The sequence below is a fragment of the Thermomyces lanuginosus genome (genome assembly GCF_041956635.1).
Source record: "Thermomyces lanuginosus strain ATCC 200065 unplaced genomic scaffold VTN49scaffold_28, whole genome shotgun sequence".
In the NCBI taxonomy this organism is placed as follows: Eukaryota; Fungi; Ascomycota; class Eurotiomycetes; order Eurotiales; family Trichocomaceae; genus Thermomyces; species Thermomyces lanuginosus.
Genome location: NW_027192362.1, coordinates 282,341 through 294,864, shown reverse-complemented (window position 1 = coordinate 294,864; position 12,524 = coordinate 282,341). Strand labels below are relative to the sequence as shown.

Here is a 12,524-nt window from a genome sequence, read left to right as displayed (position 1 = left end):
ATGCAAATACTTGTTCTTCGGATGGTGAAAGCTCGACCGTTGATAAGCCCCCTGAATTGTGGACACAATGGGTTCAAGATTTAACAGGATTGGCCGCAGCCCCGTAGGAAGTAGTTAGGTTGGCTCCGAGAGCTTAGGGTCATAGCTAAGATGGGCCAAGGTTTGCAATTTACATCGTACAAGCGATATGTATGCAGGATTGCTCGCGGCCGCAAGCGTCTTTCGCTTTTTGAATGTCGTACATAGACAGGGATAGTCCAGTAGAATGCTCCTCACTGCCTTTTTTGTATGCAATTGACAATACAATCTCTCAGAGTGTCAGCCTTCCAATTTAAACTCCCTGTCATGATCATGGTTTTGCATATCTCTGGGTAACCGTGGCCACTGCTTGAAGTGCTCACAATGCTCCTATTTGCTGCCTCTTAAGAGAGGGCGATATTAATATCTATAAGCGCGTTCCAATCCCGAAATACGGCTACAACGGAAAACATCCGACACATTGATTGACGCTGATCATTCTCCATTCTTGATTACTAGTAATTAATTAAATAAATGCAAGCTAGCGAATGGCTCCATGGCTTCGGCAGCACAGGGGTCTCTACGCCAGGCTCGAACAGTCGGTGCCAAAAAGTAGCACCTTCGCACGAGTACGGAATAATCTAGTCTGGGAATCCCTAACACCCTAACCACTGGTGCTCGAAGCACTCTCTAAACAAGGATCAAGCACCCGTAGGTTAGTTATTATAAGGAAGCCAAGCTGCCAGGTTCTCTGAGCAATGATCCATTGTAGATTGCACGATGATGCGCTCCACGGACAACAGAATGAGATGTAGGTGTTTCTCTAGCGCGAAGAGCGAGGCGGATGCCTTTCAAGCTAAGTTCGGCCTTACTCCAGGAAAAAGCACCTCTTTACCAGTACCTTCTGTTTCTATTAGGATTGTTGATCGACGAACACAGTTTCTTTTAAGCTTGAGTCTGGACCCCTGTCAGCAGTAGGGGGTCATCTGCATGACCACAATGCCATGGCGTCGAGAAGCGAACTTTCCGCTTCGTTTATTCCATACCGAGCACTCAACTAGAGTTCACGCCAGATCCACTAATTAATTTCCTGGATTCAAGCTCTCCACAAGAAGTTTATGCACGCCCTACTTTTTATTGCTCGTGCGCAAGTGGCAAGGTACTAGTTAGTAGTACTTGTAGTTAGTACCAACGGTTCCAGGTCTGGGCTTTTTGGGGTTTGAGCAGCGTCGTGTTCCTTCTAATGTTGATTATCTTATTTGGTTTAGTTTACTTGAAATTCCAGACCGTTGGATTCAAGGATGAACGAGCTGAAGCTTTCAGCTTCAACATCGCACTGAGAAGATAAGCACTAGTGAAGGAAACACTTACCGCGACAAACAAACATCAGCATTCTGGTCCCTCCGCGAAGCTTAGACAGGCCCGGAGAGTATTAGGACTGAAAGAGTGTCATCGAAGTGGTTCATCTACCGCAAGGCTAAAGATCGGCGGTACAATATAAATGGGATGAAATCTTCATTTCTTTGGGACGAATGAATGAATACCTAGGTAGTATACTCTTTATGCCGGATTTGATTATGTTGAGGTAAACTTATCAACTGCGATGTTCAATATATTGAGACTTGGGGAATACTCTTGCAGTCGCCTTGAAGCAGAATGAAAAGCATCATATCTGGATTCTAGATTCCAGTTCGGTTCAAGGTTCGGACTCCACGGAGTTTTCTGTCTGATGAATTCCCGGATTACGTACAATTTCAACAACCTGATTTTGAATTTGAAATACCAAACCTACTGCACTCCTAGTTTGAGTAATCCAGAAGCCCACTACTCGCATTGGCACATGGATTGCGATTTGCGCCTCCCCTGCCTTCACCACGACCGAAACACCTGAAGCAACGCCAAGATGGGCAACGAGCAACAGGTGTTAAATCCTTGTGGCTACAAATGCACCTTCGACGAACTGTTCAGCCTGCTCCTTGCAAACCGTTCTCTCTGCCAAGTTGCTTCCCCGACCCCAACTCATTGGGGAAGAGACCGCGTCTCATTATCAGCCTCAACACTTTTTCCGGTACAACTTTGTGAGATACCCAACAATCGTTACCAAACCGCCACCAGAAAATAGGCTACGGAACAAGTTCGACAGTGGCTAGCACGCGATCTCCACCAGTATGTGATGGAAAGTGTCGAGTACAAGTGGTCGATAATTGTCTTATATGTAACAGGTGGCAATAGCTTTCGGCCCAGTACGTTGCCATCAAGATCAAAGCAAACGATAGTGTATCGCAAGAGTCTTCGGAGCAGGAATTATGCATCAACCAGCATATGACCAAAGCAAACAGCCGGTACCCAGGTCGCCACTCAGCCCCCAATTGCTGGACTCGTTTTGTGTTGCTGGCCCAAGCAACAGTCATATTTCCACTGTTTTTGGCGCGCTTTGTGGACCTCTATGGATGTTAAGCATCGTCTCGAAGGAAGCACTATCCCTCTCGGCGTCCTGAAACTGGTGTCTAAGCCCACACTGGAAGGATTACGATATCTCCGTGGCGAATGTCACGTTATTCGCACAGGTGCTCGTAGTAATTCGCGATCCAACCTTTTCGATCGGTCACAGCTAATGGACAACAGGACCTTAAGTCCGATAACATCTTGTTGACCCTACGAAGCCCATCTATTCTGGAGTCTGCCGCGCAAGAAGAGATCAAAGATCCTTCCCCATAGGAACAATTGGCTGATCGAAACAAATATTTGATCCCGAAACCACTGGAACTCTCACTCAGCAATCTGGGCAGGTCCATAATAACTGACTTTGGGCTTGTCGTGCCTGGTGACGGACCCTAAACAGCCATCCCATCCGTCCCGAGTGATGCGAGGCCCGGAAGACTGTATCGGAGACGATTGAAGCTTCAGTGTTGACATTGGAATTTGGAAGTCGCGGTAGAGACCCTCGATTCGTGATCATGGTTGCAATTATTGATAAGTCTACTTGCTTTGGGACTTGTTCGATGGTCGCGGACCCTTCGACATATTACCTAGCGTGCGCACCTCAGACTCCGCTGACGTAGCCTATAAAGGCCAAATCATCCCCCCTCTAGGGCCGTTCCATCTCTCGACGCGGGAAGATAAATATTTCGATGTTTTGACGCCAAATATAGGCTTTCCGTGTCCGACCCAGGCACAAATAGCAGATTTGACAAAGTAATTCAAATTCCCAGCGCTTTTCGCGGAAAGAGTCTGGTCACCATGGCTAAGGAAATTGACAATGACGGCGGAAAGTCTTACTTTGTGGATTGGATTTCCAGAATGCTACGCTGGTGGCCTGAGGATGGACCTATGGTGGAGGACTCCCATCTACGGCTTCCGCAAACGACATCTGAGTGATTTTCTGGATACCTAGCAGGTTCCGCTATCGAAAAATTGACTTCCAGTTTGTGCCTGGTAGTAATTGGCATTGGCCAAGGTGAGTACAGTATCGTTTTTGATCAAAGTGGGATTGAAAAATCAAGTACTGTTATTGAGGATCCTTGGACCGAACAATGGACCAGGTTCAACTCACCTATGATCCTGGTCATGATCAATATCAATCGACTGATTACTGACGTCACCAGCGCCATTCGTCATGGTTTCGCTTCATGGAAGGATCAATTGGCATTCTTGCGTACGGAACACAATAGATATCTTATCGGTAACCGCCGTCAATAATACAAGTATTGTCGTTGAAAACTCAAGAGCAAACATTGTTCTCTGTATTTACCGAATCAATTGTGGCAATTGAAAAGGAATTCAAAGGTCCCAAATAAGCAGAAGTGGCGGATGTTCAGATTGACGTCTGTTTCCATCAGGATCAAGGCAAGCGTGTGAAATGTTTTGGGAAGTTCCGCTGCAAAGTTATACTTCTGCAGGAGTCAGGGGCCAATCACATCGCGGAAAGTTTCTCCAACGACATCACGTAATCATGAGCTTCGCACGACACGTGATGTGTGTTTACAAGAGAAATTTCAGCGACCCTCGAGACCCAAACAAACTTCAACTTCCTGATCACAATTTTCTCTCCCTCGCAAAGCTCTCTTGACACCGATTGTGATCAAGTTATTCTATCGTGATTACTGAGACATTATTTTATCTTATTGTCAGAGTTTTTCCCGGCAATGCCTCCAAAACGGGCATCAACACGCGCCTCAACGGGCGCTAAAGATTCGAAACCTGCGACGACAGCCCGAGCGACCAAAGCTCGTACCACCTCGGCTGCAGCACCCAAGAAGCCTCTTCGTGAGGCCAAGGCGAAAGCCAACACCAGCGCCAAGCGTAAGGCGGACGCAGATACAGATGATAAGAAGACGGAAAAGAAGCAAAAGCGTGTCGCCGAGCCGGCGCACGCGGAGCCGGCTGCGAAGAAGCGCAAGACCGAGGTGAAGGAGCCCAAACGGGTCGCCAAGAAGGAAGTGAAAAAAGAAGCCAAAAAGAGGGAAGTCAAAAAGGAAGTGAAGAAGAAGGAGGTAAAGGAGGTAAAGAAGAAGGAAGTCAAGAAGGAAGTCGTGAAGGAGAAAATCGTAATCAACAAGGCCCCGACGACGCGTCTGGAAGTGTTCGTCTTTGGATCGAACAGCAACGGCGAACTCGCGCTAGGCGGCACGTTCAAGAAGGCGGAGTGCCCGCGTCCTGAGCCGAACTCGATCTTGGCAGAAGCCGGGGTGGTGCAGATCGCAACCGGTGGCATGCACGGGGTGGCCCTCACACATGACAACAAGATCCTGACCTGGGGTGTGAACGATTTGGGAGCGCTGGGCCGAGACACCGCGTGGGAAGGCGGACTGGTTGACATTGACAAGGCTGAGGAAGAAGAGTCAGACGAAGAGGCTGAGATTGAGGTCAACCCTCGGGAGGCAACGCCGACTCAAGTCGACCTGACAGATGTCGAGGAGGGCACTGTGTTTACGCAGGTGGCCGCCGCGGACAGCGCGTCTTTTGCTCTGACAGATGATGGGCGAGTGTATGGATGGGGCACATTCCGAGTAAGTTGGTCCTTTTTCCAGATAAGTGAGAACACCATCTGATTGTGAGTAGGGAAGCAACGGAGTGTTTGGGTTCTCTCCAGAGGTTGAGGTCCAGCGTCGGCCGGCTTTGATCCCAAGCTTGCAGAAAGTCCAGAAGATCGCCGCGGGAAGTAACCACGTTCTGGCCTTGACAACAGACGGGACGGTGTATGCCTGGGGCTGTGGCGAACAGGACCAGCTTGGACGACGAATGGTGGAGCGACGACGGAAAGAGCACGCCCTGACGCCTCACAAGGTGGGATTGCGCAAGGGCATTGTTGACATTGCCGCGGGATCAGATCACTCGTTTGCGATGCACAAGGATGGGACAGTGTACAGCTGGGGCCTGAACAACTACGGGCAGACAGGGATTGGTCAGAACGCCGGAGAGAGTGAGGCGACGGTTCTGAAGCCGGCGATTGTGCGCGCTCTGAAGGAGCGGAAAGGCGACGACTCGTCGCGAATTGTGCAGCTGGTGGGAGGCAACTTCAACAGCATTGCCGTGACAGAGAAGAACGAGTGTCTCGTCTGGGGCCGTCTCGACAATTACGCGACGGGTCTGGACCTGTCGACGATGGGCAAGGGCGAGACGGAGACAGAAGAGGGGAAGGACGAGCGCGAGGATGTCATCTACGACGACCGCGGCCGGCCGCGCATCCTGACGGTGGCGACGCCATTGCCAAACCTGAAGGTGCGATATGCGGCGCTGGGCACGGAGCACGCTATCGCGATCACGACGGAGGGCCGCGCCGTCAGCTGGGGCTTCAACTCCTCGTACCAGACCGGCCACCCAACAGACGAGGACGTCAAAGTCGCCACGGTGGTGAACAGCAAAGCCGTGCGCGAAAAGACGCTCATCTGGGCAGGAGCCGGTGGGCAATACGGCATGGTGGCTGCGGAGCTTTCTTCTTAAATCTCTTCTCCTTCTTCCCTTCTTGTATTTAGATTGATCTTTGATTTTGGTTTTGATTCTCTGTTGATTGATTTGATTCGATTCGATCTGCATATTGGTGCTGCTTTGTTTGATCCTTGCCTGGTTGATTTCCCGGTGCTTAGAGGAGTTTGTTCAAATTCTTCGTGTTTGCTTTTTGTCTCGGACAGCTACAGTTTCATTCAAGAGGTAGACTCGTCTTTTTAATGTTTACTACCTATTCGGGGGCATCAATCATGATACCCAACCAAGGGAGGATTAACTGCCTCTTTTTCTCCTACCATACAACGAAGGACACCTCGTATAGTTTCCATCCGATGCAACATATTGAGAAGAGAAAGAAAAAAAAGGGTATTATGCACATAGGTAGGTAGGTAGTTACAGGGAATTGAGTACCGTCATTATCATCATCTCGTTCATTCATTCATCCGATTTCATGCTGGATTGATGAAAAACTGTTTTGCCTGCCTGCCTGATGACAAACACAAAGGAAATAATCGAAACGAGCGGACCAGGTCCCGTACACATGAGAAAACAAAAACCAGGACCATGGAGAAACAGTTCATCAACGAAGCGAAAAAGAAGTAGAAGAGATGCTGCAATTTGTACACAAAAGAGAATTCAAATCATCACATCATAGAAAAAAAAAGGAAACCCAACCATCATCAATCACATCACATCGTCATCATCATCGTCATCGTCATCAGCGACATCAGCACATCATCATCAATCAAAACCAAATGATTCCCACCTGCCACAACCGATCATCATGTCCTGCCATGTTATCCTGTTCATGCTGTCATACAATAAATGGAAAATGAGAAAAACCCAAACATGAAGCCCAATGATGATCATCGTAAGAACCAAAAACAATAACGCCGTCCAGTCAAATACACCAGCTAGTCAAACAAGATCATGAAGGAAAAAAAGTAATCAGAAAAGAAAAAAGAAAAATAAGGGCAGCCGCCTGCGGCTGCAAGAACGGAAAAAGGTCATTTCTCGGCAGAAGCGCCGCACTCACGCACCATGCGCTTAAAGTCCCGCAGAACCTTCTCCGGCACCCGATCCCAGAGCAGCGAGCGCGAGTAGACGTCCGAGGTTGCTCGGGCGCCATTCATCTTGCGCCGGTTGTCCTGGTTGCGCATCGCCTCAAAGGCTTGCTGCAGGTTGGTCGGCTTCTGCGCCTTGTCCTTGTTCTCACCGTGGTTGCCGTCGCCCGAGACACTCTCGTCAAACGTCGTCAGCGCGTTGTACTGGTCCGGGTTCAGCGCAAACACCTGCGCGTCCTCCTGCTGCTTGCTCGGCATGGCAAGGGTGTCATGCAGCTCGTCCAGGCTGGAGGTCGTAGCCGCCGGACCGGAGGTGATCTGGGCCATCTCCGCTCCGGAGATCGTCGCCGGCAGGCTGGCACTGCCAGAGGCACCCGAGGAGGTCGTCGTGGCACCAGTGTCAACGGTCGAGGAGGCGAGCACCGCCTTGAGCACGTTCGCCGACTCTGCGCGATACTCCTCCGAGAGCTGCGGCAGCTTGGTCGTCGACAGCGATGCGCTGTTGGACGCAATGAAGGCACCAAACAGCAGGCACATGTAGAACGCATTCCAGCTGAACGGGTGCTCATTGTTCTGCTGCTGCGAAGAAGACTGCTGCGACGAGGAAGTCTGGCCGGCCTTCTCCGACTTGACAGCCGAAGAGTCCTCGGCCCGCGACGTCGAAGTGGGCTCGGGCTCGAGAGACAGAGCATTGACCATGGAAAAGTCTTCCCAGTCGTGGTCCATGCCCATTTGGTTCTCAAAGTCGCCAAACTCGTTGAAGCCGCCGATGCCGGCGTTGCGCAGCTGCTGCTCCATCTTCTCCATCGTCTCGCGGAGGATGTTATTCTTCTTGCGCAGCTCAGCCGTCTCCAGGGTATGTGCCCGGATGAGCTCGTCCTTTTCCATGTGGAGGTTCTCAATGTACTGGTTGAACTGCTGCTGAGTGGCCATCCACTGGGCCTTCTCGCGCAGCAGCTCCGCCTCGCGAAGCTTCATGTTGTGGATCGTCTCCTCCATCTCGGCGATCATGGCGGTGAACTGCTTCTTCTCCTCCTCGAGTTTCTCGGTGTGGAGCTTCTTGCGTTGACGAGAGTCGAGCCTGCATCGAGTCAGTTCAGAACAAGGACCTCAGAGAGAAAGAAAGGAAATACATACGCTGCCTGCCGGTTCCGCAACAGACGCTTCTGCTGCTTGAGCTCCTTGATCTCCTCCTCGTTGGTGGACTGCGCAATCAGCTGGTCAATGTTGCTGAGGGTGCGCTCCGGCGGAATCTCGAACCGCGCATTCTTCTTTCGAATGCCGTCACGACGCACAGTGAGGTTGGAATCGGAGCGGAACTGCGGGCTTCGCGTCTGCTTCGAGGCATCGGTCATCTCCGACGCGGGCCGTACCCAGCCCTGGCTCGTCTGAGGCGACATAGCCACACCACCGGCGGCGGTAAAGACAGTCCCCGGACGATAGGACATTGGCGAGAAGCCGACGTTATTGGGCACCTGGCCCATGGCACCGCCAAACGCAGCGGTCGCACTGGCGTCAAACTCGTGAGGGAACTGCTCATAGACGGCCGTCGGAGTACATGACCCGGAGCCTCGGGACATGGGCCACGATGCTTGTTGGCTGAAGTCGGTAGGCTGGGCGGTGTCCAGGCGCATAAAGGCATGGTTGATGGAATCGTACATGGTGGTTGCGACTTGGGAATTCTGGCGGGTCGGCGGTTGTGAGTGCGGAGCCGAATGTGAAAACTCTCCCCAGACTGGTTGATGTTGTGGCTGATGTTGTTGTTGTTGTGCTTGTGATTGTGATTGTTGCTGCTGCTGCTGCTGGGGTTGTGGTTGTTGTTGCTGCTGCGGGGGTTGGCTCGGCTGTTGCGATTGATCTGGATAGGGCAAGCCGTTGGGATGGTCGTATGTTGATCGCCCCATTGACGAGTCGGGTGTGGGATCCAAAATCTTATCGTCCAGCACACTCATCTCGTCCTCCTCCGAAAAGGCGGGTTTTGCGTCCAACACGGACGGGGACTGCTGGTAAAAGTCGAAGGATTGTTGGGAGAAACGGGACATGATGGGAGGAGGAAACGAGGAGTCGGAAATCGACGAGGAAAGGCGCAAGGGAGAAGAAAGAAAATTGCGGCGATCAGGAAGTCAAAAGGACGCGCGGCGCAGGACCCGAAGGTGATCGAAAAAAAGGGGGTCGGGATCGCGAAAAAGAAGAAGCGGTGTGATATTTTTGACACTGAAAGTTGCGCACGCGGGGGAGGGTGGGACAGAGGATGCCGGGGGGGGATGTGGATTTGGCGAGAGAGAAGGGGAAAGAGAGACGAGAGGATTGGGGGGAGGGGAGGACAGGAGGAAGTCGAGAGGATAGATGAAGAGGGATTTGGGAGAAAGATCTGATGTGATCTTTGTTCAAGAGCCGTTGATGTTCAGAGTTGCGGTGCTTCGACTAGTCATGCCGGGGCGTGCGCCTTCGTATACAAATACTCTACCATCCTCAGCGCCGAGTCAGTGTGAATGCCCAGAAAGCCGTCGGAGATACTACTCGCGCTAGACTAACTCAAAACGTGATAGCAGCCACGGCCCACAAGCGCATGGATAATTTTTTATTTTTTTTCCAATCTCTCTGGTCCTCTCGTCCACTGCGTAGAATGAGACCACCAGGCCCGATGTGCTCCGTGCAAGCGGTCAGTCCAAGGGTGAACCAGCGCCCTCGCTGATTGGATGCTCTGTCCTGGTATTGTGGTAACGTTGGGCAGACGTGCAGCCTGAACCGGCGTCACGCGATTGGCTTATGCGGTAATTTTCGCGGTTCGGGTGTGTATGGGCCGAGTCGAGGCTATTCCTCTCTGAGGTGGAAAATTACACCCGGAACCGGGCCTGATTCTGCCGAGCGAACCTCTCTCTGCCTCTGAAGAACTGTGGCGAATGCATTATGTACCAGCAGAATCTATGGCATGGATCGTATGAAGGTCCGAGCAGGAGATCAGTCAACTGTCATACGAGCCGTTGAGAGCAGACGCGCATCTCACGGAAGAGCGACGCCCTCATCTCCGAGGAAGAGCGGGGAGATCTGATCACGCTCTCTGTGACTCAGTCCGGCATGACCTCAGCCTGAAGCCCGGCTGCGCATACCGCGGGCTCGTCGATATTCGATATTAAGCAACGGACGGTCGATCGGTAACCTTAACTTTCGGATAGTTAGTCAGATCAGAAGATTAGATAATCCTTCGTTGCGTTCTAGTCATGTACATTAGGACCTGAGTTACCGAGTGCCGACACTGCTGGGTAGGCAGAGAGGATGACGATACAGAGGTGCGATCGATAGGATTTCGGGGAAAGAACTGGCCGTTGAGCCAAAAAGAGGACAGCGGATTGACCCAATATATCAGCCAATCAGGGCCGAGAAACCGTTTCTGGGACCCAGGGCCGGCCCGACAGCGGAGATCCACTGGCCGAGAGTGCACGATGGCGAACCGACGCTTTTCCGAGAGTAGTTTAGTGCCGAATTGGATCAGCGATCAACTGTTCTAAGAGTCGGGCTTGACCATTTCAATGACGACTCGAAACAGGAACTCGTCGTGGACTCATGGTATCAGAACGCTTAGCCTGAATGCCCACCATCCACACGCAAATGAACGAACGGCGACAAGACCCAGTTCCCTACGAGGGTCTGCGAACGACGAATAGCATCCGTTCACCCTGCATGCAATTCAGCTTCTTGACTCCAGGTCCGAACTTGAGACGCCGTTCTGCAGCTCGAATCGACCTGCGCGAATCGAGCAACAGCTCCGGGAAAAACAAACTGCCACCCGCTCACGGACGCAGGGCTCTTGTGGCCGGGGAAGCCGGGTGCGATACTGCCGAGAACGAGGCCGACGGCGTCGTTCGAGTCTGGATGGCGAAAACATCAGGTAGGCTTGTCTGGATAGGGTATCTGTACTCTGTTACGACGCTGTGGGAAGTCGGCCAACCCGGTGTCAAGTGCCATGTGTACCTGATCCAAGGCATTGGATCAGGCGTCGACAACGCCCGAGCGTTCGACGGACGGCCAGAGTCCAGAGCCTTGAAGGCTCGAGCGCACCTTTCCTCTCTAGATTTGCCCACGGTTCTTTTGACTTTGGTCCGTCTGATAACCTAGTTGAACAGACGCCCTTTCAGCTTGGATGCTATAATGTAAATCAATTACTGAGAGCGGTATCTACAACAAGCCCGCCGTTATCTCTGACGGCGGGTTACTACCAGATCCCGCCACAACGCCCCGACATTTCCTGTCAATACTGTACAGGACTCCATGGCTTGTATACACTATACACTACTGTACGCGTACAGACGACAGTCCCACCAGGATGGGCGGACGGGAAGAAGCCGTACAGTACCCAGTTTCCGCCGACGCATGGATCAATTTCGGGATTGGCAAAGTGGATTCTTTTGATTGTCGCATCCCGCAAGGGCAGCGGGCCCGTGGTGACCCATCCAAAGCGTGTGGCAACGGAATTAAGACCTGCATGGGCTGCAGGACTGCAGCCGGCAAATGTCCTGCTCCTACCTAGCACGGGGTACTTTCGGAGTACTAAGTACATCCAGGAGCGAAAGACGGTGAAAGCTGAAACAATCATTTGGTACAAATGACTCAGTGCAATGGATTCCAGTGGTGGATTTCTATTACAGTACCTGGAACTTGGAATGTACATCAACAGTCGGTGAAGCTCGGTCGACTCGCCGATGCACTGTAGTATTTCCCGTTCTGCAAGTGGTTGCTCGCGCGAATCAGGAACACCTTGAGAACTAATCTCTGGACCCAATTACCATGTCTGTTATAGTCTAATTCCCATCTTCAAAGACCTAAAGCAACGAGTATGACTCATTCTCTTGCTTCGAAACGCAAGACTTTCCATTCTGTGACGAATAGGCAAGAAGATCGAAACATTTTTCAATCTCTCGGCCGGGTCAATTCAGTTTTCCGTTTATACTCTCAAGTTTCAGTAACGAAGTGAGGCGGTCGGGTAGACACTTTTCTCCAGTATGGAGAAAATCTGACGAGCAGCTTGATTGCCGATTGACTTCTGGTAGCTGATTGCTTGAGACCCTAAAGCATGACCTGTCTCATTCTCCGAACTTTTCGTACAGGGAAAAAAAAAAAAAAAGAGCCGAAGTGGATGGAAGCACTGACCACTTGACCGCCAAACTTGCTGCCCCACGACCCGACTTTGGATCATTTATGCCTGAATTCTTAGGCATCTCTGCCTCTCGTTCATGGGGTTCAGGTACCTTAACCTATACCCTTTCCAGGATAGATTTGAGTTAGTGACTCATGCGCAAGATGCAGCGCAGGCCGCAGGCCTGCCCACTCTCCGCAAGACACTGGATCCCCGTCCCATCCAAAGTCCCATTCCGTCAGGTACATGTGATCATGATTCATGGGAACATGAGACGTGAGGGGAAGATTGAGGACAAAGTAAGGCTAGACATCCTCGGCCCTCCTTCGGGAAGGGCGATGATATGCAGCTGCCTACGGAGT

General features: G+C 51.5%; 4 protein-coding genes across 4 annotated transcripts; 3 read left to right on the top strand and 1 right to left on the bottom strand.

Annotated features, from left to right (window-relative positions):
- Positions 1–4,163: 4,163 nt before the first annotated feature.
- On the top strand, positions 4,164–5,961 carry VTN49DRAFT_3216 (uncharacterized protein; the record flags this gene model as incomplete). The annotated part of the gene is made up of 2 exons (XM_069411028.1): positions 4,164–5,027; positions 5,080–5,961. 2 exons carry the CDS (start codon positions 4,164–4,166, stop codon positions 5,959–5,961), a joined length of 1,746 nt encoding a protein of 581 aa, XP_069268494.1.
- Positions 5,962–6,505: 544 nt separating this feature from the next.
- On the top strand, positions 6,506–6,817 carry VTN49DRAFT_3215 (uncharacterized protein; the record flags this gene model as incomplete). The annotated part of the gene is made up of 2 exons (XM_069411027.1): positions 6,506–6,563; positions 6,630–6,817. The coding sequence occupies 2 exons, from the start codon at positions 6,506–6,508 to the stop codon at positions 6,815–6,817; spliced, it is 246 nt and encodes an 81-aa protein (XP_069268493.1).
- Positions 6,818–6,971: 154 nt separating this feature from the next.
- On the bottom strand, positions 6,972–9,070 carry VTN49DRAFT_3214 (uncharacterized protein; the record flags this gene model as incomplete). The annotated part of the gene is made up of 2 exons (XM_069411026.1): positions 6,972–8,109; positions 8,166–9,070. The coding sequence occupies 2 exons, from the start codon at positions 9,068–9,070 to the stop codon at positions 6,972–6,974; spliced, it is 2,043 nt and encodes a 680-aa protein (XP_069268492.1).
- Positions 9,071–10,616: 1,546 nt separating this feature from the next.
- Positions 10,617–11,635, top strand: VTN49DRAFT_3213 (uncharacterized protein; the record flags this gene model as incomplete). Its single annotated transcript, XM_069411025.1, has 2 exons — positions 10,617–11,126; positions 11,426–11,635. The coding sequence occupies 2 exons, from the start codon at positions 10,617–10,619 to the stop codon at positions 11,633–11,635; spliced, it is 720 nt and encodes a 239-aa protein (XP_069268491.1).
- Between the last annotated feature and the right edge of the window lie 889 nt (positions 11,636–12,524).